Below are 27,401 nucleotides of genomic sequence, written 5' to 3'. Positions count from 1 at the left end.
CATTTTACACAATTAAGAAAACTGGTCATATACTAGCTATTGGATACAATAGGGAGTTAATATTAATTTTGCTAAGCACAATGATGTAAGAAAATGTCTGACATTTTTTAGACATACACACTTAAATGTGTAAAGTGATACAGTTGGAATTTTTAGTACCAAAGGAAAAAAGTGATGAAGCAAATGTGCAAAAAAACTGTTAACTACTGAATCTGGATCATGGGTATATGGAAATTTACTGTATTATTCTACTTTTATGCATGTCTGAAATTTTTCAAAATTAAAAAAACTAGAGATACACCATCCAGATAACACAGAGGCATACTAGGCAACCATTAACAAAGACAACTGCTTTCTCCGTCTTTGTCTCTGTTCTCTCTCTCTCACACACACACACACAAAGCAGAGAATAAAGACACAAAAAGAGAAACACAGGAAGAAAGAAAAGGACCATATCTAGCATGAACTGATCTTCCTAACTTAAAAAAAATGCAGAAATGGCCTCAGGGACAGAAGAAGAGAAAGCAATGAACTGACTTAGAAGTCACTTTGCAAACAGTATCTGTGCTTTTAGGGCAAATCATTTAACCTTCCCGAGCTTTAGTTCTTCAGTTCCTGAAATGGGATAATAGGTGTTCCATCTACAACAGAGACACTGTAGTGAGACTCAAATGAGACTATACAGGAAACAGTGTTTTGTATACTGTAACCATGATATAAAAGAGAACATTAATAATTATTTGTTATCTCTTACCCAGATATATTTCAATTATTTAAATATTTACTGCACATATCACCTAATTCTTATTTTCTAGGTTAAAAACATCACATCACATTATCTTAATATCTAATGCTATACTCACTACTCCTGTGTAATAGCGTAGTCCAACGACATGGCCTCTCAAAGTTCCAAATAAAACTGAATCTAACTCCTCATCACTTGTTAGGAAGTCATCTGGAGGAATAATATCTTGAAATTCAAAACGAGGAAAGAAGGTTGGATATGAGAGGCGTGGAAAATTTCCATGGACTCCATACTGGACAGTCTGCAAGTACTTCCAAACAGGATCTCTATTAAAAAAAAAAAGCACAAAAATACAATATTTAACCAAACAGTCCTCAAAGACCATACCATATTTAAAGGCCAATTGCTTTCTCACACTTTATTTCAACAAAATAAATCTAATATGGGAAGTGCTGTATAGAGATGAATCTTGTTCCTCTGGCTAAAGCAAGGCTTGGAGTGAGTGGGGGAGGTTTCTAGAAACCCTACCTGTTCAATAATGCGTCTTCTACCCACAGGTATTCCAAGTGAAAATACGAAGGGTTCACAAACCTTTCTTAGTCACAATCACTTACTTAAGAAAAATTATGTGATGTCTGTAATTAATTTTACACCAAAATTTCAATATTGAGCTAGAAGAAACTAGAAAATATATGACTATTTTTTAAATTAAGCCACTTACAGCTTTACAAATAATACATTCAGCATCCATTACTTTAATTCCCTTCGAAGAGAACCTTTCTTTTATTCAGGTATCTAAACCGAGCCATAATGGGAAGCTTACCCCAAGCCTCCCACTCCCGTTGGTTAAAGGGTAACCTCAACCCCTAGATGGAGAACTGTTTCCGGAACGAATATGTAAACCGAATCGGACAATGAAAAGTAACAGGCAGTTGGCTGGGGCCTTCCAGGAAGCTTCCACTTTTCTGGAATGGATAGAAGCTATTTCCCCTGCGTTTTCCTCGAACGTCGCGCACACCGCTTTTGGCTCCTCTGCAGATAGATATTTGCACGGCTGTGCATACACATCAACTGCGAGGTGCTTGGGGACAGAAGCTGTCTTACCCGGCCCTTTCTGCCGAGCACAATGCCCAGCGCACAGTGGGTACCTGATAGGTGTTTTGTGGAATAAAGCACAGGCTGAGACCCCGGGTAAGGAGGGAGCTTAGAGCCCCAGGTTCCCCACATCCCTTGACAGATATTTCCCCAAGGCTCTAGCAGGAGACTCGCCCGAGGATCCTCCCCTCCGCATTTATTTCTCCCGCGGCTATATGAGCCGCCAGCAGGACGAACAACAGCTGCACAGCTCGCAACCTTAAGGCGAAGGAAACGCTAGGAAGGTCAGGTTCATTTCAGGACTCCGTTGAGTGTTACCGCCGGCGCCCCACCCCCCTCCACCCCCTTCACCTCCTTCACCTCTTGAACATCCAGGACATGGCGCTGAGTGCGTGACGAGCGGAACACTCAGACGCCCAGGATCGTTCTCAAGCCGCCTAAATAAGCCTCCTTCCAGGCCTCGAGGCCGAAAAGCCGGTGACAAGTTCCGAGCGCAGGAGCGACAGCTCACTCCACTAGAGTAAGACGCCGCGAAAGCTAGTCAGACGTCTACAGTACCGTCCGCTTCCAGCAACAATTTGAGTGACTAGTGACGCTTTGTGACTGGCATCCGGAAAGTCCAATCCCAAGTAGGGACCTACGGAGGCAAACCAATCAAAGCAAAGGAGGGAGGGTAACTCCGCCCCGCGCAGCGATTCAAAGACTGGGGGTGGTCCCAGCTGCAGGGGTGGTTCCATCCGGGTTCTTCCCCGCCCCCAAGACAGGGCGCGGGAAAGCCACGCGGCCCCAGTAGCACGACTGTGGTGTTCAAGGCATCCGCGGTTCGTCGGCTTACCCACATCAAACAGAGGACGACAGCTCCCCTTTCCGCTATTTTCCTCAAGCCGCAAGCCTCGGCCCCATTTTTCAGGCCTTACCTCATCCTCATCCTAATTTTCTCTTCATCTGACGTGACATGTAGTAGGGACTTCACTCAAAAAACTCCGCACTTTACGAACCCTACCAGCCAGATCCTTCACTTCGTTTTCTGTGGTGAATCCGGGTAGTTGCCCTCAAAATATGCCTTTTAAGCCCCACGAGCGAATCAATGAGACACACCGGGTTCAGAGAGTTTAATTTCGATTTATATGTATAGAGTTTTCATTTCTCTCTCGCTATCGCGTTTTTTTTTTTTTCTTTTAGGGAAAATTTTCACTTCTACTAGAGGAAAACCATAGAACGCGATGAGAGCAAAAGAAGCTCGTGGGTGACTGCTGGAAGTGTCCCGGCTTCCCTTGAAGGCACGTGACTATCCCTGCAGTAAGGGAAAAAGTGGTTTTCCTCAGGGAACTGTAGGGAGAGCTCCCGCGTGCCCAATAGCCAGCTTTTGAGGGTCTGAGGAGACTCGGTAGGATTCAGCTTTGAGTAGGTGGGCGAGTGGCCCGGTTCAGCCCAGGTACTGGCCAGACTGGTCTCTGCGCCTTGTCAGCCTTTTAACTGGTGCAGCAGCAGCACCAGGGTGAGAAGCTGGCCTGACCTGCCCTTCGAATTAGGTGTAAATGTCAAGACAATTGCAGGATCAAAGAGGAAAGGTATTTGAGAAAGTGATTACTATTGACCCTCACCCTTCAGAGAGTGGTCCATTTTACACTTCCATCAGCAGAGGATTTGAAGAAGGAAATGGCAACCCACTCCGGTGTTCTTGCCTGGAGAATCCCATGGACAGAGGAGCCTGGGGGGTCTTCAGTCCATGGGGTTGCAAAGAGTCCAACAGGACTGAAGTGACTTAGCACTCACAGCAGAGTATTAGAGGTGGTCAGTGAAACAGGTTTTTAGGAGGCATTTGTTCATTATCTTAAACTATCACAATCTGTAAATATGAACCCAGTGTAGAATGAGAAGTAGAATTTGCAGCAACTTAATACTTCATTTTACTGAACATGCAGGGCATGTGAGCTTCCCTAGTAGCTCAGTGGTAAAGAATCCACCTGCCAGTTCAGGGACCTAGGTTCAATCCCTGTGTCAGGAAGACCCCCTGGAGGAGGACATGGCAACCCACTCCAGTATTCTTGCCTGGAAAATACCAAGGACAGAGGAGCCTGGGGGACTACAGTCCAGGGGGTTGCAGAGAGTTGGACACGACTGAACACGCACGCGCGCGCACACACACACACACACACACACACACATGCACACAAGGCATGTGGGATCTTAGTTCCCCCACCAGGGATCCAACCCGTGTTCCTGCAGTGGAAGCACAGAGTCTTAACACTGGATGGCCAAGGAAGTCCCTCAAATTATTTTAGTTACATTCTTCTAGAAGTCTTAGGAGGCAAATGGCAGTATAGTTCAATTTGGGGTGTGCCAGATCTAAGTTCTTGGAAAATACACCCCAAAATACCCAAATTGAAGATGTTTTGTGTTATGCTCATCAGATTGAAAGATAAAATTTCAAATGTCACATTACAGGTAGACTTGATCCTCTCCAGACTTGAAACCTGTGAGCAGTGACCATACCATGGTTAAAGAATGTGGACTGAATGAAGTAAAAATTTGCTAAAGTCAACATTTTTGCCCATATTGTCACTATTTTACATCTCAGATGTAGCAATTGAACTTCAACTTGAGCACTCTTTCACTTAATCATTATTATTTTAGTATTTAAAAAGTGCAAATTTGTATGGAAATACAAAAAACCTCGAATAGCCAAAGCAATTTTGAGGAAGAAGAATGGAACTGGGGGAATTAACCTGCCGGACTTCAGGCTCTATTACAAAGCCACAGTCATCAAGACAGTATGGTACTGGCATAAAGACAGAAATATAGATCAATGGAACAAAATAGAAAGCCCAGAGATAAATCCATGCACCTATGGACACCTCATCTTTGACAAAGGAAGCAAGAATATAAAATGGAGAAAAGACAGTCTCTTTAACAAGTGGTGCTGGGAAAACTGGTCAGCCACTTGTAAAAGAATGAAACTAGAACACTTCCTAACACCATACACCAAAATAAACTCAAAATGGATTAAAGATCTAAATGTAAGACCAGAAACTATAAAACTCCTAGAGGAGAACGTAGGCAAAACACTCTCCGACATAAATCACAGCAGGATCCTCCAAGACCCACCTCCCAGAATATTGGAAATAAAAGCAAAAATAAACAAATGGGACCTAATTAAAATCAAAAGCTTCTGCACAGCAAAGGAAACTCTAAGCAAGGTGAAAAGACAGCCTTCAGAATGGGAGAAAATAATAGCAAATGAAGCAACTGATAAAGGATTAATCTCCAAATTATACAAGCAGCTCCTGCAGCTTAATTCCAGAAAACTAAGTAACCCAATCAAAAAATGGGCCAAAGAACTAAACAGACATTTCTCCAAAGAAGACATAAAGATGGCTAACAAACACATGGAAAAATGCTCAACATCCCTCATCATCAGAGAAATGCAAATCAAAACCACAATGAGATACCATTTCACACCAGTCAGAATGGCTGCTATCCAAAAGTCTATATGCAATAAATGCTGGAGAGGGTGTGGAGAGAAGGGAACCCTCTTACACTGTTGGTGGGAATGCAAACTAGTACAGCCACTATGGAGAACAGTGTGGAGATTCCTCAGAAAACTGGAAATAGAACTGCCATATGATCCAGCGATCGTACTCCTGGGCATATACACCGAGGAAACCAGAATTGAAAGAGACATATGTACTCCAATGTTCATTGCAGCACTGTTCATAATAGCCAGGACATGGAAGCAACCTAGATGTCCATCTGCAGATGAATGGATAAGAAAGCTTTGGTACATATACACAATGGAGTATTTTTCAGCCATCAAAAAGAATGCATTTGAATCAGTTTTAATGAGGTGGATGAAATTGGAGCCAATTATACAGAGTGAAGTAAGCCAGAAAGAAGAACATCAATACTGTATATTAACGCATATATATGGAATTTAGAAAAATGGTAACCTGAACCCTGTATAAGAGACTGCAAAAGAGACATAGGCATTTAGAACAGTCTTTGGGACTCTGTGGGAGAGGGTGAAGGTGGAATGATTGGGGAGAATGGAATTGTAGCATGTATATTATCATAAGTGACCAGTCCAGGTTCGATGCATAAATTTTCCTCTGTTCATTTCTTTGCATTTGTGCTTTTTTAACAAAAATACTTTTAACTGTAAAAAAAATAAAAAATAAATAAATAAATAAAAAGTGCAGTGTGTACTAGTTTGATTAAAATGTTACTACACTTATAAATTCATAACTATCACATAAGATAATGTTTTCTGAAAAATGAGCTTGTAGCTGAAAAATAGAATGGCAACTATACAATGGCTTGTGTGTTGGACTGATGTGTTAGGAAGGAGAGTGTCACAAAGAGGATAACAAGATAAGAGCCAGATGATATAGAAATTTAAGGTCTATGGTAGAGTTTATATTTTATTTTAAATGTAATAGCCATTAAATGTTTCATGGAGGAGAATGACAATCTAAATTAGGCTTAAAAAAATTCACTCTGGCAGCTCTGTGGAGAATGGATTATAGGGGAAAAGAACAGAAATGGAGAGACTGGTTAGTTAATCAGGAAATGATTGTGTCCAGGTAAGAGATGATAATACCTTGGAATGGGAAAGTGATGAAGCTAAGCTGACCAGGAAAGTTTGCTAATAAATTTGGATATGGGTGCTGAGGGAGGAGAAGGAATAAAAAATTCCTCTAACCATCTACCTCCTAGTTACAAACATGCCTGCTCATCCTTTCCTGCTCTGTGCAAATTAAACATGTCATTTCCCTGTTTGATGCTATGGGCATGAAATCAAAGAATGGCATGTGTGGCTTTTTATAATCTGTCCCTTACTTCCCACTCCTATCACTTCCCAACCCACGCTGCCTATAATGACCTTCGCATACATAATCACAAGACCATTCTCACACCCAATAAAATTAATAAATCAATCTTTGGTGTCTTCTAATAACTAATTCATAATCCAATTTTCACAATTGCCATTCTTCTGCATAAAACATTGAATGTCATTTCCTTCTCCAGGGGATCTTCCCAACCTAGGAATCAAACCCAGGTCTCCTGCATTGCAGGTGGATTCTTTATTGTCTGAGTCACCAGGGAAGCATCTACATCATAAATAATGTGGCTTGGCAATATACATATTAGAGCCTTTCAGAGATTGCCAGAAATAAGGGTTTTTCTCTACACCCCAAACAAGAAAGTAAGCTAAAAATGTTCTTTCACAGGTTCTTAACAAAACAGAATTTTGAAGCCCCTGGCAAAGAAGAGTCTGACTTTTCAAAAGCCTGGCTTCAATACAAAAACTTCTAAGTTTATGTAATTAAATAATGGATTCCAGAAGAATATACAATGCTGGGACTTCCATGGTGGTCCAGTGGTTAAGGCTCTGTGCTTCTAATGCAGGAGGCACAGGAACTAACATCCTGCATGCCATGCAGTGTGACCAAAAGAAGAATATATGATGCTGTAAAAACTTGTTTTTTCAATTCATTCATCCAAAAGAAGATAAAGACAAAAATTCAGTATAACAGAATTTTCAGGAATGATGTAGAAGAGTTCACAGAGCAGATCTCTGAGTAGTTCTTAGGGTCCAGCACCACAGAGGACTTTCCAGCTGGTACAGTGGTAAAGAATCTGCCTGCCAATGCAGGAGATGAGAGAGCGGATTCAATCCCTGAGTTGGGAAGATCCCCTGGAGGAGGAAATGGCAAGTCACGCCAGTATTCTTGCTTGGAAAATTCCATGGATAAGAAGGGCCTGGCAAGCTACAGTCCATTCGGTCACAAAGCACCACAGAAGGAGGGATGAAAAACAGCTTAGCAAAGTTCCTGAAAATATAAGAAAAGGAAACTCTGCCTTGTTTTCCAAAGAGTAGCCTCAAGATTTTGCAGATCTTAGAGCCTCAGAGGTCCGAAGCGTGTCACGGTAGTAAAGGAGTAACTGCTGCTAAGTCACTTCAGTCGTGTCCGACTCTGTGTGACCCCATAGACGGAAGCCCACCAGGCTCCCCCGTCCCTGGGATTCTCCAGGCAAGAACACTGGAGTGGGTTGCCATTTCCTTCTCCAATGTGTGAAAGTGGAAAGTGAAGTCGCTCAGTCGTGTCCGACCCTTAGCGACCCCACGGACTGCAGCCTACCAGGCTCCTCCATCCATGGGATTTTCCAGGCAAGAGTACTGGAGTGGCTTGCCATTGCCTTCTCCGAAAGGCTAATGCTAATGAGGTGGCTCAGTTAAGAGGCCCAAAGGCAGTCCTGGAAATCCTACAGGGATCTCTTATGAGTCTCCAGGATCATGGTTCTAGCAAGCAGACCTGCAGACTGGTGCTGAAAGGTGAGGTGAGATAAGTTATATGAGCAGTGGGTGGCTGCAGAAGATGAATGAATGAAGCCCAAAAATTAAGTCCCCTGAAGAGTAAAAGAAATAAAACTGAATTTTGAAACTTGAATTTAATTGGTATTAAGGATTTCCTGGTGGCTCAGCGGTAAAGAATCTGCCTGCAATGCAGGAGACGTGTGTTCGATCTCTGGGTCGAGAAGATGCCCTGGAGAAGGAAATGGCAACCCACTCCAGTATTTTTGCCTGGAAAAATCCCATGGACAAAGAAGCCTGACAGGCTACAGTCCACGGGGTCACAAAAGAGTTAGACATGACTTAGTGACTAAACAACAACAAAGTCTTAAAGTGACTGAAGTACCTGGAAGTGACTAAATCATTACTTCTCATTAGGCAAACTGAAGGGTAAGACAAATTAAGCTCAATAAAAAATTATAAAGCTTTGTCTTCGTGAACAGTCAGTAATTGAAATTACTACATGCTATACAGTGGTCATGTATGGATGTGAGAGTTGGACTGCGAAGAAAGCTGATCGCCAAAGAATTGATGCTTTTGAACTGTGGTGCTGGAGAAGACTCTTGAGAGTCCCTTGGACTGCAAGGAGATCCAACCAGTCCATTCTAAAGGAGATCAGTCCTGGGTGTTCATTGGAAGGACTGATACTAAAGCTGAAACTCCAATCCTTTGGCCACCTCATGCGAAGAGTTGACTCACTGGAAAAGACTCTGATGATGGGAGGGATTGGGGGCAGGAGGAGAAGGGGATGACAGAGAATGAGATGGCTGGATGACATCACCGACTCGATGGACATGAGTTTGAGTGAACTCTGGGAGTTGGTGATGGACAGGGAGGCCTGGCGTGCTGTGATTCATGGGGTTGCAAAGAGTCAGACACGACTGAGCAACTGAACTGAACTGATACATTCATATACACACACATCTCAATGAATTTACATCTAGGTATTTTTGGCAGATACTCCTACTTGGTTGAATTGGGGGATTTACATTTCCTTCTTTTTGCCTATATGCATGTAAAATATTCTCTATATTGAATATGTATTGCTTTTTTAATAAGAAAATAAAAGCTATAAACTAAATTCTTGTAAAGAAATCAAATTTTTTAACTTTCTATTTTAATAATTTTAGACTTATAGAAAAGTTGTGAAATTAGCACAAAAAGTTACCTCATATCTCTTACACCATTTACTTTTACAACATACATAATCACAGTACAATTATCAAACTCAGGAAATTAATATTTGTACAATAGTATTTCTGAATCATTTTTTCAAATAAGACAAGGCAGAGAAAATGATAGAAAATAGTCTTCTTACACTTATTTGGGACCCTATAGATTTTGTGGCAGATATGTGAGTACAAGAACTGATAGGTTAGAGGAAGTAAGGTAAAATGAATGCCAAATAAAATTCTTCTTAATTAAATACTGCAGTGAATATCAAGTGCCTGCCTTAAAGTCAGCACTCAATAATTGCTCTTAAAAGCCCATTCTTATTATTGTTATTGTTGTAATAGAGTTATTATCTAATGAGTCTTCTAGCACTTAACAAGGAATATAGTTGATTGAGGGTGATTCCCTGATGCTCGTCAGCAAGTTGTTCCTAAATAACAGAATAACACTGTTTCCAGAAGCCAGTGATTTTTCCCAGGTGCAAGTCCTTGAAACAGACTGAAAAGTTTCATCAAGAACTGGGAGACACTCTTTTCCCAACTCCCACTCTGAGAAATCTGTGGTGTTCCAGATTACAGAGGCCTTTCCCAGGAGATAATTGTTTCCTCCTCCTTTAGGCCTTGGCTCAGTTTGTGCTCCTAAGTGCCGGAAGACCAGAGTGGCTAAAGCACTAGGCCTGCCCTGTGATCTGTCTCCTTTGCCTCCTGCCCAGGATCCTCATCTCAGGCTCAGGAAAGCATCACTTTGGTCTGTGAAAAAGAAAACCATAGTCCCCAAATGGTGTCACTCACGCTAAAAAAACCTATGATACCAAACCTAGTTTTAATACCTGATTTAACTACAGTTTTAACCTCTCCCAGAATGTAGTCTTAATCAACCAGTCTGGAAATTTCTGCTCAAGAACCAGTAATCTGTCACCCTGGCCCTTTCAAATCCTCCGGAGAAACAGGCAATCTGCATGATAAAACCCTTGTGGTTCCCTACCCACTCCACCCAACCCCACACCCAAGAAAGATGGGCCTAAAAACAATCCTTTCTTTTCTTTTGCTAATAGCGTCTGTGCTACCTCACCCTTCTTTCACCCCTCACATTAAACACCACGCAAACCAAAAAATAAAAGTCCACATCAGACTAAAAATCCTACCATTATACAACTGTATAGCTAGGATACTGTTATCCCAGTAGGATTATATCATATACAAATAGATACCTGTTCACAAAATATCCCCCTTCAAAGAGGAAGGAAAGCATTACACATATGGCTGTTTCAGATTTCTGTCTTTGAGGTGGTTGGAAGTCCCAAAACAAACACAAAAAATTTACACATTTTTCTTCATCACCACTGAGGATTTATTATCCCAAAAGACCTATGGTCTAAATCCTCATTTCCTGATTCCCAGACTAGTGTAATGTTTTCCCCCAGATCATACAATTTAATCTAATAATTGAAAATATACACAGAGAGATAAAAAGTCACACAAGAATCCAAAGTTTTTAAAAATGCCCCAAAAAAGTGGGGTGGGGGTGGGGAGTGGATGTGTGGCATCACACTACAGAACTAAACTTAGTTAAAGACACATAACTGTTTTTCTTAACTACAGGTATTTTAGAAAGTACTTGAAAAATGAACAGTTTATAAAAATGAGGTAAAAAATTACAGATGGGAGCAGAAAACTAAAACATGTCATACTTTGGCAAAGTCTTTAAAAATGTCACATCCTTAAAATGATGTTTTATGAGATTGTTCTGAGGCTGAATCATACATGAGATAATTTTCAAGCCATTTCACTTTCCTTTTTCCCTCATATTGGCTTGCAAGTTGTCCCTGTGTAACAGGAAGGAAAGGGGCAGGGCACAACCACATGGGTTCAAGTCCCAATCTGTGGTAAATCTGTTTTGCCTGGGGGCCAAAATTATTCTCAGTTAAGAATCATTGTCAAGAATATGCATGTGTGCTCAGTTGCTAAGTCATGTCCTACTCTTTGTGACCCATAGACTGAAGCCTGCCAGGTTTTCCAGGCAAAAATACTGGAGTGGGTTGCCATTTCCTTCTCCAGAGGATCTTCACAACCCAGGGATCAAACCCATGGCTCCTGCATTGGCAGGTGAGTTCTTTACTGATGAGCTACCTGAGAACTCTCTGTATACTGATCACTCCCAAATGTGTATCTCTAACCCAACTTCTTCTCTGAGCTCCAGAATCATATGTAATGGACATCTTAAATTTACAAACCTGAAATAGGACTCTTCTTCTTTTTTTTTTTTTTTTTGGCTATGCCTCACAGCTTATGGGATTTTAGCTCCCCAACCAGGGATTGAATCCAGGCTCTCAGCACAGAGTACTAACCAGTGGTCAGCCAGCAAATTCCCTGAAACGGTACTCTTAATTCCACCTCTCCCTTTCCTCAACATGCTTATTCTTCTGGTTTCCCCCATTTCAGTAAAGAGCATGCCAAAAAAACTTGTTGTCAATTCTTCTCTTGCTCTTACACCACACATTTTATCCCTCCTTATTAGATCTACTTCTGAAATATAACACTGCTGCTGCTGCTGCTAAGTCGCTTCAGTCGTGTCTGACTCTGTGCGACCCCATAGACGGCAGCCCACCAGGCTCCCCCATCCCTGAGATCTCCAGCCAAGAACACTGGGTTGCCATTTCCTTCTCCAATGAATGAAAGTGAAAAGTGAAACTGAAGTCATTCAGTCGTGTCCAACTCATAGCAACCCCATGGACTGCAGCCTACCAGGCTCCTCCATCCATGGGGTTTTCCAGGCAAAAGTACTGGAGTGGGTTGCCATTGCCTTTCTACCTAATTTTCTCCATCTTTATTATTATCACTGTGTCCAAGTCACTATTCTCTCAGCTGAAATGTAATATTGCAATGGTCTATCTGAACTCCTTCCTATTTTCTATTTTCCTCATCTAACCCTACTCCTAGTTGCATTCTCCATGCAGAAGCCAGAGAGATCTTTTCATACTATCAATTATATCCCATCATCCACCTGCTAAAAATGCTCCAATAAATTATCTTTGCCTTAAAATGAAATCCAGATTCTCCCACAGTACATTATCTAGCCCTGCTTCTCTCTTTTTTATCTTATTTCATTCCACATTTTCCTGGGCTCCTGATGTTCTAGGAAAATCGATCCTCTTTCCATTTATGGCATACATACTGCCAAGATTGTTCAGGCCTCCAGGATTCTGAAATTCCTCTTTCCTTTGTGTGGATCCCCAGACCTTTCCCTGCTGGGTTCTTAAACCACATCCTCAGAAAGGCCTTCCTTGACTTTCTGATCTAAACTACTCATTGCTCAGTTACTCTCTCTCCCAAGAGTCAGCAAACTTTTTCTGTAAAGGGCTATAGAGTAAATAAGTTCACCTTTGTCTACATCACTCTGCTGCAGTAAGAGAAACCAACCATAGATAATACTTAAATGAGTGGGAATGGCTGTCTCTCAATAAAATGTTATTTACAAAACAGGGGGACTTGATTTGTTTGTCCCTACTCAATCACATTATCTTGCTGTGTCATCTTTAGAAGTTACAGCTAACTGGAATTACTGTTTTCTTGTTTACTTCCTGTCTCCTTTCCCTAGATAAGCTCCACCAAAAAAGGGACTTTATCTTGTTCACAGTTTACATCCTGCAGTAACTAAAAGACAGTCTAGGTGCTCAGTAATTTTGCTGACTGAATCTATATAGTAAATAAACTTTCCTTGCATTTGATATAATTTATGAAATCACTTCAAGGCAGGAGGAGAAGGGGACGACAGAGGATGAGATGGTTGGATGGCATCACTGACTCAATGGACATGAGTTTGGACAGACTCCAGGAGCTGGTAATGGACAGCAACGCCTGGTGTGCTGCAGTCCAGGGGGTCGCAAAGAGTCGGACACGACTGAGTGACTGAGCATCAACAATGAAATCATTTAAAAGTCAAATTCTATTCCACATAAAAGACACATTCTCTGGGCTTCCCTGATGCCAATTCAGGAGACACAGGTTTGATCCCTAGTCCGAGAAGATCCTACTTGACAAGGAGCAACTAAGCCTGTGCACCACAACTTCTGAACTTGTGCTATAGAGCCAAGGAGCCGCAGCTACTGAGGCCTGCATGCCCTAGAGCCTGTGCTCTGCAACAAGAGAAGCCACCACAATGAGAAGCCCACACACCTCAACTAAAGAGTAGGCCCCACTCTCGGCAATTAGAGAAAAGCCAGTGCAGCACTGAAGACCCAGAGCAGCCAAAAATAAATTAATAAAATTTTTTAAAAAGGGCTGCTTTCTCTTGTAGATGCTCACAATAATATAATTGAAAGAAGGTAATTGGTAATCCCCCCAAAACTACTCAGAAACTTATCTGAAACTTTTTTTAAGATATTTCAGATAATTTATCCAAATCACTTCTGATTTCAATCAGATATTTTGCTATTCTTTTATAAAAAACACACCTATATTTTCATTTTAAAGAAAATAAAGTCATATAAACCTGACAACCTTGACAAAAATTATATGTCTAAAACAGAGCAAGGGAGGTCTCCTTTACCAGAGAATCTTTGAGATAAATCACATCTTCTCACCCCACAACCAAATAGTCTCACAATTCATATCCTTCTTTCCTTGTCCTCCATCTGCCATTCCTTAAGCTCTGGCACTTAGGGTGTGCACATTTCTGCATAGACCAACTACAATAAGCTTTTGGCTTATTCTGTACTTTTTATGGCAGGTGCTACTGATGTTTTTAAATTTCTTGGGGGCATTTTTAGTCCTCCTCAAAGTATTCCTGGAATTAAACTGTTTACATAATACGGAAGTTTTGAGTAGAAATCCCTGTGTAACTAGCAGTAAATGTTCTGACTTTAAAGTTTCACATTATCTTTTTGGGGAGAGGAAGTTGTGAGGTGGTTTTTGGAATCTGGATCTAAATCTCATTCCACTTGCCTTTCAAATGAAAATTTATAAGACTCTTAAAATAGGCATTGACTGCTACTACAGTTTTATCTTCTGAAGCTGGATGTAGGAAAACCTGAGAATACATGCTAAAGAAGGAAGTAGTAAATAAAGGCTACACTGAGCCTATTCAAAAAATATTAAGTCAGTGGGCATAATGGATGGTCAAAGAGTGATTCATGCAGGATTTGTCAAAGTTAAGAGAGGTCTCTTCTCCCCAGGCAAGAACATACCTTCATTTCCCCCCAGTTCAGTTCAGCTCAGTTCAGTCGCTCAGCTGTGTCTGACTCTTTGCAACCCCACAGACTGCAACACTCCAGGCTTCCCTGTCCATCACCAACTCCCAAAGTTTGCTCAAACTCATGTCCATCAAGTAAGTGATGCCACCCAACCATCTCATCCTCTATCTTCCCTTTCTCCTCCTGCCTTCAATCTTTCCCAGCATCAGGGTCTTTTCAAATGAGTCAGTTCTTCGCATTGGGTGGCCAAAGTATTGGAGTTTCAGCTTCAGCGTCACTCCTTGAAATGAATATTCAGGACTGATTTCCTTTAGGTTGGATCTCCTTGCAGTGAGGGATTCTCAAGAGTCTTCTCCAACACCACAGTTCAAAAGCATCAATTCTTCAATGCTCAGCTTTCTTTATGGTCCAACTCTCACATCCATACGTGACTACTGGAAAAACCATAACTTTGTCCGCAAAGTAATGTATCTGCTTTTTAATATGCTGTCTAGATTTTGTCATAGCTTTTCTTTCAAGGAGCAAAATAATCTTTTAATTTCATGGCTGCAGTCACCATCTGCAGTGATTTTGGAGTCCATGAAAATAAAGTCTGTCGCTGTTTCCATTGTTTCCCGTCTATTTGCCATGAAGTGATGGGACCGGATGCCATGATCTTTATTTTTTGAATGTTGAGTTTTAAGCCAGATTTTTCACTCTCCTCTTTTACTTTCATCAAGAGGCTCTTTAGTTCTTCTTTGCTTTATGCCAGAAGGGTGGTGTCATCTGTGTATCTTGAGGGTATTGATATGTCTCCTGGCAATCTTGATTCCAGCTTGTGCTCATCCAGTCTGGCATTTAGCATGATGTACTCTGCATATAAGTTAAACAAGCAGGGTGACAATATATAGCCTTGATGCACTCCTTTCCCTATTTGGAACCAGTCTGTTGTTCCATGTCCAGTTCTAATTGTTGCTTCTTGACCTGCATACAGATTTCTCAGAAGGCAGGTAAGGTGGTCTGGTATTCCCTTTAAGAATTCTCTTGAAGAATTTTCCACAGTCTGTTGTGATCCACACAGTCAAAGGCTTTGGCGTAGTCAGTGAAGCAGAAGTAGATGTTTTTCTGGAATTCTCTTGCTTTTTTCTATGATCCAATAGATGCTGGCAATCTGATCTCTGGTTCCTCTGCCTTTTCTAAATCCAGCATGAACATCTGGAAGTTCTCAGTTCATATACTATTACGGCCTAGCTTGGAGAATTTTGAGCATTACTTTACTAGCGTGTGAGATGAGTGCAATTGTGTGGTAGTTTGAACATTCTTTGGCATTTCCTTTCTTTGGGGTTGAAATGAAAACTGACCTTTTCCAGTCCTGTGGCCACTGCTGAGTTTTCCAAATTTGCTGGCATATTGAATGCAGCATCATCTTTTAGGATTTGAAATAGCCCAACTGGAATTCCATCACCTCCACTAGCTTTGTTTGTAATGATGCTTCCTCAGGCCCACTTGACTTCACATTCCAGGATGTCTGGCTCTAGGTGAGCGATCACACTATCATGGTTATCTGGGTCACGAAGATCTTTTTTGTATAGTTCTTCTGTGTATTCTTGCCACCTCTTCTTAATATCTTCTGCTTCTCTTAGGTCCATTCCATCTGTCCTTTATTGTGCCCATCTTTGCATGAAATGTTCCCTTGGTAGCTCTAGTTTTCTTGAAACTTTTCGTTTTCCCCCTCAGGCCTCTATTTTATTGCATTAGCTAAGATAGCAATGAATAATGTTTGTATTCAATTATTCGTTTAGTTATTTGAAAAACAGTTACTGGTCACCTCCTATGTGACAGAGCCTTCTACTAGATAGAAGGTGTCAAGTAGCTGGCAACCTAGTTTATGTGTGGAGGCCACAGTACTGTCAGATTGAATCAATTCTCATTTGTTTGTGAGAAGAAAACAGATTGGGCTGCCCTATTGACCAGTCATTGGGAAGAAGGACATTTTAGAAAAATAAATGTTATAGGGCTATAAAGGCTTCTCAAGCATTAGCTATATGGGAGGTTCTGCTGAATGGTACCCCCCCTCCCTCCACTGCCCAATGCAGCCTCAATCCCTCCTTTCCCTAACACACGCGACACAACCTGAACCCCTGGATAGGTCTGAGACACCAGCAGTAAGGAAGGCCTTTTCTATTGAGGAAGATTCCTCTATGAGAGGAAATCCCTCAGGAACTTAAAAGCCTCATATAATCCCCAGAGAAAAACTATCTTTCTACCACCCTCTCCTCCAAGCCAAGAAGCCAAGATTTACCATGTTATAGGCTCTGGGAGGGATTGGGGGCAGGAGGAGAAGGGGGCGACAGAGAATGAGATGGCTGGATGGCATCACTGACTCGATGGACGTGTTTGAGTGAGCTCCGGGAGTTGGTGATGGACAGGGAGGCCTGGCATGCTGTGATTCATGGGGTCGCAAAGAGTCGGACACGACTGAGCGACTGAACTGAACTGAACTGAGGCTCCTTTTAGTTACCTCACACCTGGGAGCCAGCCCAGAGAGAGCTGGAGATTTAGGGCATCTAAAATGGAAGCTCCCTCCTCTCTGTTCAACCTGAGGTCTCCTCTGTACTCTTCTCTTCTCTTTTTGATTAGAACAAAACCATTAGTCTAGTTTTCACTTCTCTGTCCCCATGGGTAAATTAGGTCCCTTCTCTTTTCCTCCTCCCAAGGACATGTGCTACCAGCCTTGTGGAGCCTCTCCTCAGCCTGGCCAACAAGAATCTGCTTAACTGGGCTCTTCCCTCCACTGGTTCAGCCTAGCTTTGGCTGTGGCCCCATCCTGCCTCTGAGAGAGCCTGAGATGAGAAGAAAACTTTTTGGTTTCTCTGTCATTTCGCAGTTTATCCCTCCACGCCAACATCAGTTCCATAATTAGGTAAAAACTGGGTTTGTTAATTTCATCACCACACTTTCCATCTGGTTAAATCACCAGAAGTGAATCCTGACCTCCCGACCTCACCCCCTCACCTCTGTATTTGCATTTCCAAAAGTTGAAAGATGTGTTATCTCAACCCTTCTTTCTGCTGCTCCTTAAACTGACATGCTGAGTTCCTCTAACTAGCATCTCTGAGCTCCAGGTGCCATCAACCATGAACAGACACATTTGTGACTTAGTATTTACAAGTCATGCTTAAAGTGTCACATCCTCATTACAAAGTCACTCCCTAAGCAATTGCCTTTTGGAAGCTAAACCAAGGGAGGTTTAAAACTAAACTCAATAACACACAGTGAAAAGGAACAGACCCTGCTATGTATAAGAGGAAGGGTGAGGAGCTTAGATCCTAGAGCAGGGAACTAGGTTTGATTCTCTGTGCCCTTCCTAGTCTAACACAACATGTTCATCTGTGTGAATGTTTGTTTATCAGGACATTGCAAATTATGAGCCCCATGCACATGTTCTATAAAGGGCTAGAAACAGGTGGCTTGTTGATAATGAATTTGCCTGCCTATGCCAGAGATCTGGGTTTGATCCCTGGCCTGGGAAGATCCCCCCAGCAAAGGAAATGGCAACCCACTCTAGTATTCTTCCTGAGAAATCCCATGGACAGAGGAGCCTGGCAGGTTATACTCCATGTGGTTGCAAAGAAGTCGGACATGATTTAGCAACTAAACAACAACATTCTTCAGTATGATTTTACTATGAGATAATTTATAAATAAGGACATCATTGTATAAAAATGTTCAGGTATATGTGTGTGAATTTCCCTATCCTGAAATGGGCAGCTTCAGACTCTTGGAGGCACAAAGTAATTGATCATCCCTCACATATTAATACCCATTCTTTTTCTAGCCCGTCTCCTATATATATCTTATTGCCATAATTTCATCTTCTATCTATTTCCATTGCTCCTACTCTAGCCCAGATCACTATCATTTCTTCCTATGAAACCCTGAATCCCAACTTCACCCCTCCAATCTGTGTCACAGTGGTGCCCAATTTTTCTAGTATTTAATTCAGAACAGGTAAGGCCTCTGCCTCCGTGCTGCAGTGCAGATAATGTTCAAGCTTCTCAGTGCCACTTTACACGGTCCTTCTCCCCTGTGCCTTAATTTCATCTCTCTCCCTACAAGACGGTGAAACTGTTGATTACCTTCGCTCTGTTCTCTGGACCTGTGGGTGATTCCTCCACCACAGACCCTGGCCCAGGCCATACACTTTGCCAGCTTTCTGCCTACAGGTCCTTCAGGTTTCCACAAGAACCTCAACTGCTTCAGGAAACCTTCCCAATTCGTGCACTGCCATCCAAGGCAGAAATTAAAACACGTGCCCTTACACTGTTTTGTCAGTTTGCTTGTTAGCTCTTTCCAGATTGTGAGCTTTGGGGGAAATAAGCTTATACTGTAGGAAGGTCACATAAGGCCTCCTTTAAGAAACAGAGAAAGAAATAAGAACACCACGTGTCTGCCAGCTGCCTGCAGGCTGCACAGATCCAAGCCTCAGGGAGTGACCTCACGTACTTGCCTCTTGTGAGGCCTCCAGGCTCCAAAGCTCAGTGTGCATGCGCGGAGTTGGACTTCAGCGTTAGAAAACTACTATAGCCAGATGATTTTGAGAATGTATCTTCCTCATCCAGGACTATATTTCACAGAAACCTCTAGCTTCACTCAGAGTTTGAAAGTTTTTCTTTCATGGGGGATGAAAATGGTAAGATCGACACGCATCTTTCCCTCTACCTTGGAAACCAAGGCAGTCCCCACCTTCTTTGGGATGACGTTTATGAAGCCTCCTTTAGTCCTGTTACAATTTGTCAGATCATGCTGGCAGCATTAGAAGTTCCGAGAAATGGAAATTGGAAAGGGAGTAGAAGAGGTGAGGTTTGACACAGCAGCTCCTGAAACTGATTACTACCTAGTGGAGGCAGATGCTACAAGAGTAGGGGGTCCTTCTCGAACTCACGCTGGCCTGAAAGGTCTCTTGGTTCCCAAGGGTCCTAGTTCCCTAGGCATTACACGTTGGTGGCCACTGGGCATCCATTCTGGAAGGAGAGGTCCAGGTAGTGGCACCACTGGCTGTTCTCAGTCTCCAAAGAAACTACCTGAATGGAACTCCAGACTCCCATTCTCCCTTGCTCTTGAACTCCAATCACAAATTCCATCTTATTTTTTTTTTTTTAATTAAAATTTTTTTTCTTTTTGGCTGCATTGGCTCTTTGTTGCAACCGCAGCCTTCCTAGTGGTGGCATGCTGGGTTAGTTGCCCTGGCATGTGGGATCTTAGTTCCCTGATCAGGGATGGAACCCACATCTGCTGGATTGGAAGACAGATTCTTAACCACTGGACCAACAGGGAAGTCTGTCCACTCTATTTTTGCTTTAGGGATTCAACTCTACCAGTCTGAGTGTAAGAATCTACCCCACCCCCACCCTCTAGTCCCTAAATCTTCAGTCTCTACTGAGAGCCTAGCTTCTCTTTCAGACAGTTTGACTACATACTTTGTCCTTGCACTCCAGCATCACTCCTCATTACTTTATACTGAGAATGCCACATCTCTCATGTCCCATTAGTGTTGGGGCTACAGATCTGCCAGGGGCTTTCAGAATCCTGCCTGAAGAGGACAGTTCAGGGGCTTAATTTCCCCCACTTGATACGAAGTGTGTTGGAGTCAAGACAGAGAGAAAGGGGTATGATGAGATAGATGGTCTAAGTAATATTCCTCATTGAGCCTTATTCTCTTTATTTGCAAAATGGTTATCCTTAACCAGAAGGCCCAGTCCATCAGACTTCCCTTACCAGCCCCACACCCTTTGCCTCCCACTCCACAGGAGCAATTAAAACCATAGGGCATAGAAGAGAGAGATTGTCACTCCAGGCATCTCTGGCTCATGTCAGTTATGTGACTGTGCTTGGCATTTACAAGAATCAAGGTCATGCTTACAGGCTAGAAATAGAATCTGGACGCTATTGATGCACACCGGTGGTGCTCATACTGGGACGTTGTAAAGATGAGATCATTCTGAGGGAGGGTGCCCTTGAGAGGAAGGGGAAGTTGAAGGACCAGTCAAGTTTCAGTTCCACAGCTATCAATGATTCTTGTGTGATCTTGGGTCAGCGTACTCTCTAGGCCTTGATTTTCCTTTCTAGATAATATGTGTATGTCATAGAGGGGCATGGAGTAGTGGAGAGTGGTCATTGACACCTTTTCTCTGGACATCCATTCTGGAAGGAGAGGTCAACGTAGTGGCACCACTGGCTGGTTAAGAGTATTCCTACTTTGTCCTTCGCCTACAAAGGTCTGTATAGTCAAAGCTATGGTTTTTCCAGTGTTCATGTAGGGATGTGATAGCTGGACAATAAAAAAGGCTGAGTGCCGAAGAATCGATGCCTTAGAACTGTGGTGCTGGAGAAGACTCTGGAGAGTCCCTTGGTCTGCAAGGCTATCAAACCAGTCAATCCTAAAGGAAATCAACCCTGAATATTCATTGGAAGGACTGGTGCTGAAATTGAGGCTCCAATATTTTGGCCACCTGACGTGAAGAGCTGACTCACTAGAAAAGACGCTGATACTGGGAAAGATTGAAGGCAGGAGGAGAAGGGGATAACAGAGGATGAGATGGGTGGATGGCATCACCGGCTCAATGGGAATGAATTTGAGTGGACTCCGGGAGATGGTGAGGGACAGGGAGGCCTGGAGTGCTGCAGTCCACGAGGTCGTAAAGAGTCAGAAAGGATTGAGTGACGGAACAAAGAACAAGAGTATTCAGGTAGGAACAAAATTAGATTGTTATCTTAGGTTCTCATCACACCACCAGAGGTCACTATTGACCAACTATTTGTCTGAAGAGCAGTTAGTCACAATTTGAAAACAGCCCTGTTACTTTCAGTAGTTTACTTAGGTAAAGGTTTCGATTTATACAGTACCCTTAACCAAAAAAGACAGAGAAGTCTGTTAAGACAGTGGTTCCCAAACTTTGTTGCACACTGGAATCTTTAAAAATACTGAAGCATGTGAAAAGATGCTCAATGTCACTAATTCAAGAAATTCAAATCAAAACCATAATGAGGTACTACCTAATACAGGTCAGAATGGCCATCATCAAAAAATCTACAAATCATAGATGCCAGAGAGGGTGTGGAGGAAAGAAAATCCTCCTATACTGTTGGTGAGAATGTAAACTTAGTGCAGCCACTATGAAACATGGAAGTTCCTTAAAAGTCTAAAAATAGATCTACCATATGATCCAGCAATACCACTCCTGGGCATATATCCAGAATATATGAAAACTGTAATTCCAAGATACATGCATCCCAACGTTTGCAGCAGCACTATTTATAAAAGTCATGACATGGAAGCAAGCTAAACGTCCATCAACAAATGGATGAATAAAGATGCAATATGTGTGTGTGTGTGTGTGTGTGTGTGTGTGCGCGCGCGCGCGCGCGCGCAGTGAAATATTACTCAGCCATAAAAAGGAATGAAATAATGCCATTTGAAGAAATGTGGATGGACCTGGAGATTATCAAACTAAGTAAATAAGACAAAGACAAATATTGTATGAGATCACTTACATGTGGAATCTAAAATATGATAGAAATGAATTTACTTATAAAACAGAAATAGACATACTGACATAGAAAACAAACTTATGGTTACCAAAGGAGAAAAAGGAGAGGGACAATTTGGAATTGGGGATTAATAGATTTGTTGTTGTGAAAGTTGCTCAGTCATGTCTGACTCTTTGTGACCCCATGGACTGTAGCCTGCCAGGCTCCTCTGTCCATGGAATTCTCCAGGCAAGAATACCGGAGTGGGTTGCCATTCCTTTTTCCAGGGGATCTTCCTGACCCAGGAATCAAACCCGGGTCTCCTGCATTGCAGGCTGATTCTTTACCGTCTGAGCCACCAGGAAGCCCCTTAACAGATACACATTATTATATATAAAACAGTGAATTGGGCATGGTGTGATTTTGAGAGCAACTCTCCATTTCTGTAGAAGCCATCAAGCTGATCTAAACACTAAGAGTAGTAAGACTTACTTGAGTAAGAGATTAATATCTTATGTCACCTTATTGTCCAGGTGCCAACCTCTGAATGCCCTAGCTTTGCCCATTCTGGTGTCTAAGTGCCAGATCATCAGTGGAGGTAAAGAATGCCCGGTGAGTCCCTAGCAATCTTCCAAGATCTCTACAGCTGAAACTCACTCCTGCTTGAGGCTTCTAAAATTCCGAATTATAGCAAAGGTTCTATTAAGATAAGACATGTCCTAGGGTTTCAGCTGAGATAACTGCTCTTGCCTTCAGCAAACCCATAGAGAAGAAAAGTTAGTCTATATGGTCTTCAGGTTGCCATCTACTGAGATGTTTGTTTTCCCCATTGATTTTTCCACAGTCAGTCCTCTCCTTGTGGGTGTGAGGTTTTTCTGATGCTGTTTCCATCCTCATTTCCTTTTGCTCTAGTCCAGGACTGTGGGAAAGCAAAGGGGCCGAGTATGGCCCCCATCACCTCCCTGCTATCCTTGGTGGCCTGGGGTACACAGGGAGGCATGAGGCTGCTCAGACCCCATTGTCTGTCTGTCCTCACCACAGTACCACTTCTGCAGGGCCTTTGGCATCTCAGCCTGCCACCTCTTTATTTTGTTGTTGTTTTCTAGTCCTCAGCTCTTAGATTCTTTAAGTCTCAGATTTTTTGTCATTTCATCCTCTCCTGCGCCCCTCTTGTGTGATGCTGCAGAAGATGGGTTTGGGTGGAGCCAGTATCCCTTCAAAGGGACACATACCTGCTTTTAACTCCATTTTCCCTTCAAACCCTCTCTCTCACCTCAGTTTAGCACACTTTGAACAGTCAGAGTGGTTTGGGAGGCAACTGGTCCCGCCTGATGGCATAATTTGCCAAATCCTTTTGTACTATGAATCCATCTAAAATTTTAAATCTTAAAAGATATGAATTAGATTCTCTGGTTCCTCTCTCATGCTATCCCTGAGGGCAGTCAGTATATAATTCCCTGGTTTTGCCTAAATTGTGGGAAAGAGTCTTGGTCACAGAAAAGTATCAGAAATAACAGTTAAGACACCAACATGTAATAGAATAAAGGAATGTGTGAGACATCTACCACATGCCGAGCACAGTGCCAAATATCCACTGAATGCAGAGCTCCAAATAGCAAGGAGAGATAAGGAAGCCTTCCTAAGTGATCAATGCAAAGAAATAGAGGAAAACAATAGAATGGGAAAGACTAGAGATCTCTTCAAGAAAATTAGAGTTACCAAGGGAACGTTTCATGCAAAGATGGGCACAATAAAGGACAGAAACAGTATAGACCTAACAGAAGCAGAAGATATTAAGAAGTGGTGGCAAGAATACACAGAAGAACTATACAAAAAAGATCTTTGTGACTCAGATAACCACAATGGTGTGATCACTCACCTAGAGCCAGACATTCTGGAGTGTGAAGTCAAGTGGGTCTTAGGAAACATCACTGCAAACAAAGCTAGAGGAGGTGATGGAATTCCAGCTGAGCTATTTCAAATCCTAAAAGATGATGCTGTGAAAGTGCTGCACTCAATATGCCAGCAAATTTGGAAAACTCAGCAGTGGCCACAGGACTGGAAAGGTCAGTTTTCATTCCAGTCCCAAAGAAAGACAATGCCAAATAATGTTCAAACTACCACACAATTGTACTCATTTCACATGCTAGCAAAGTAATGCTCAAAATTCTCCAAGCTAGGCTGTAATAGTATATGAACTGAGAACTTCCAGATGTTTAAGCTGGATTTAGAAAAGGGAGAGGAACCAGAGATCAAGTTGCCAACATCTGTTGGATCATGGAAAAAGCAAGAGAATTCCAGAAAAATATCTACTTCTGCTTCATTGACTATGCTAAAGCCTTTGACTGTGTGGATCACAACAAACTGGAAAATTCTTCAAGAGGTGGGAATACCAGACCACCTTACCTACCTCCTGAGAAATATGTATCCAGGTCAAGAAGCAACACTTAGAACTGGACATGGGATAACGGACTAGCTCCATGTCGGGAAAGGAGTAGGTCAAGGCTGTATATTGTCACCCTGCTTATTTAACTTATATGCAGAGTACATCACGCAAAATGCTGGGCCGGATGAAGCACAAGCTGGAATCAAGATTGCCGGGAGAAATATCAATAACCTCAGTTATGCAGATGACACCATCCTTATGGCAGAAAGCGAAGAGGAACTGAAGAGCCTCTTGATGAAAGTAAAAGAGGAGAGTGAAAAAGCTGGCTTAAAACTCAACATTCAAAAAACTAAGATCATGGCATCTGGTCCTATCACTTCATGGCAAATAGATGGGGAAACAATGGAAACAGTGACGGACTTTATTTTTTTGGGCTCCAAAATCACTGCGGATGTTGATTGCAGCCATGAAATTAAAAGATGCTTTTGCTCCTTGGAAGAAAAGCTATGACCAACCTAGACAGCATATTAAAAAGCAGAGACATTACTTTGCCGACAAAGGCCCATCTAGTCAAAGCCATGGTTTTTCCAGTAGTAGTGTACGGATGTGAGAGTTGGACTATAAAGAGAGCTGAGCATTGAAGAACTGATGCTTTTGAACTGTGCTGTTGCAGAATACTCTTGAGAGTCCCTTGGACAGCAAGGAGACCAAACCAGTCTATCTTAAGGGAAATCAACCCTAAATATTCAGTAGAAGGACTGATGCTGACACTTAACTATGGCCACCTGATCCAATGAACGAACTCATTGGAAAAGCCTCTGATGCTCAGAAAGACTGAAGGCAGTAGGAGAAGGGGACGACAGAGGATGAGATGATTGGATGCATCACTTACTCGATGAATATGAGTTTGAACAAGCTCTGGGAGTTGGTGATGGACAGGGAAGCCTGGAGTGTTGCAGTCCATGGGGTTGCATAGAGTCAGACACAACCGAGGGACTGAAATGAATTGATTTATCTGATGATGGATAATTGTTTTTTTTTAGGTTTTTATTATTACATATAATGTTAATATGTGTATAAAAATGTGTGTACAAGTGATTTTAAGGATATATGCCTTCAGTCCTTTTGGGTAAACATCTAGGAGAAGAATGGTTGGATCATATGGTAGGTACACGTTTAGCTTTCTAAGAGATGGCCAAACTGTTTCAAAAGCTATTGTACCAATTGACACCCACACCAATTTCTCTATATCCTCATCAACGCTTATTTATGATGGATCTTTTTAGTCTATAATAAATGTATCACGGTCTCTAATGGTGGTTTTGTTGTGTATTTCTCTAAAGACTAATGATTCTGAGCAACATACAGAAATCCTATAAGCTGTTAGTTGCTCAGTCCTGTCTGACTCTTTACAGCCCCATCCACTGTAGCCTGCTAGGCTCCTCTGTCCATGGAATTCTCCAGACAAGATTTCTGGAGACTGGGTTGCAGATTCTGATTAGTGTTCCTACAAAAGAGATCCTACAGTGCTCCCTAGCCCTTTCCAGCTAGAGAGAACAGAGCAAGGAGTCAGCAGTCTGCAAACCGAAGAGGACTCTCACCCATTTATGCTGTACTTTGATCTTGGACTTCAGGCCTCCAGAATTGTGAAAAAAATTTTTTGCTGTTTAAGCCATTCATTCTGTGGTTATTCTGTTATGACTGCCCTAACAGAATAACCTAGTCTCGAACAAGGACATGATGGCATGGCCACTGTTGTCTCTGCATTTGTTGCTACTACTGCTGCTGCTAAGTCACTTCAGTCTTGTCCGACTCTGTGCGACCCCATAGACAGCAGCCAACCAGGCTCCGCCATCCCTGGGATTCTCCAGGCAAGAACACTGGAGTGGGTTGCCATTTCCTTCTCCAATGTGTGAAAGTGAAGTTGCTCAGTCGTGTCCGACTAGTAGCGACCCCATGGACTGCAGCCCACCAGGCTCCTCTGTCCATGCGATTTTCTAGGCAAGAGTATTGGAGTGGCTTGCCATTGCCTTCTCTGCTGCATTTGTTACAGAAGGGCATATAGGCTTGTTTAGAGCTATGGACAGATATGGAAACCAAGGACACTGCCACCTTCCCTTTGTTAGCATGTCTGATCTCTAAGAATCTTAGATGAGTCAGACACAGGTGTAAGAGAGAAGTGGCTGTCTCTGGAAGGGACTGGAGTTCCAGGCTTTGAGCAAATTTCACTTCCTTACCCAAAATAAACATTTTTTAAACATTTATTTTTAACTGAAGGATAACTGCTTTACAATATCATATTGGTTTCTGTCATACATCAGCATGAATCAGCCATAGGTATATGTATGTCCCCTCCCCTAAGTAAACATTTTAATGTAGGTGAAATTACAATAAAATTTTAATTTAGCACTAAAATTGTCATTTTCAGCCTTACAGGAGAAAATCAAAAGAGGATCATAAGACAAATATTTGTGAAGGAGTGTGCATGAGTGTTGTATCTAAACGAATGAATTGTGGGCTGTGTTAGACTGGTTATTTTCTATAAGAGCCTTCCGTGAGTTTTCAGCCCTAGCTGGCTGACCAGGGCAAACCTCCTTGTTCACTTCTTGGTTTCACTGAGTTTGGTGAACTGTTATGTCACCGAGTCCCTAATGGTTGGGTGAATCAGAGTTTATTACTGAAGACAACTTTATTCATCAACAGGTTTTAGGAAATGGAGGTAGGATTTAATTCATTTTAGTCCAATTGCACCTAATTTGTAAATTCTTAGAAGAAAAAAGGTCATGAGGATGACAAAAGGAAATTTTGTTTTTTCTTTTCAGTCCTGTCCCTGTGTGCCAAAATTAAGACAGCATCCCTCAATCCATACTTAGATTGTCCCCCCCCAGATGAATTGGAAAGAGTAGCTCCAATACCTGCTTCATCTAAATCATGTTGTTGTTTTTTT

The 27,401-nt window shown here is 42.2% G+C and overlaps 1 protein-coding gene across 2 annotated transcripts in view; it reads right to left on the bottom strand.

Moving 5' to 3' along the window:
• The window catches only part of HLTF (helicase like transcription factor), a 60,303-nt gene extending 57,882 nt beyond the window's left edge, over nucleotides 1-2,421 (bottom strand). For both annotated transcript variants that reach the window (XM_055412077.2, XM_055412084.2), the window contains exons 1-2: nucleotides 2,201-2,421; nucleotides 864-1,071 (exon numbers count right to left, since the gene is read on the bottom strand). In XM_055412077.2, coding sequence (XP_055268052.1) covers nucleotides 864-1,071; nucleotides 2,201-2,220 — 228 coding nt within the window. In that variant the 5' untranslated portion in view covers nucleotides 2,221-2,421. The remainder of the gene's footprint in view (nucleotides 1-863; nucleotides 1,072-2,200) is intronic.
• Between the last annotated feature and the right edge of the window lie 24,980 nt (nucleotides 2,422-27,401).

This window comes from Moschus berezovskii, chromosome 1, assembly GCF_049115385.1.
Source record: "Moschus berezovskii isolate FMDL1 chromosome 1, NW_MosBer_1.0, whole genome shotgun sequence".
Taxonomy (NCBI): Eukaryota; Metazoa; Chordata; class Mammalia; order Artiodactyla; family Moschidae; genus Moschus; species Moschus berezovskii.
This window is presented reverse-complemented; position numbering and strand designations above follow the sequence as displayed.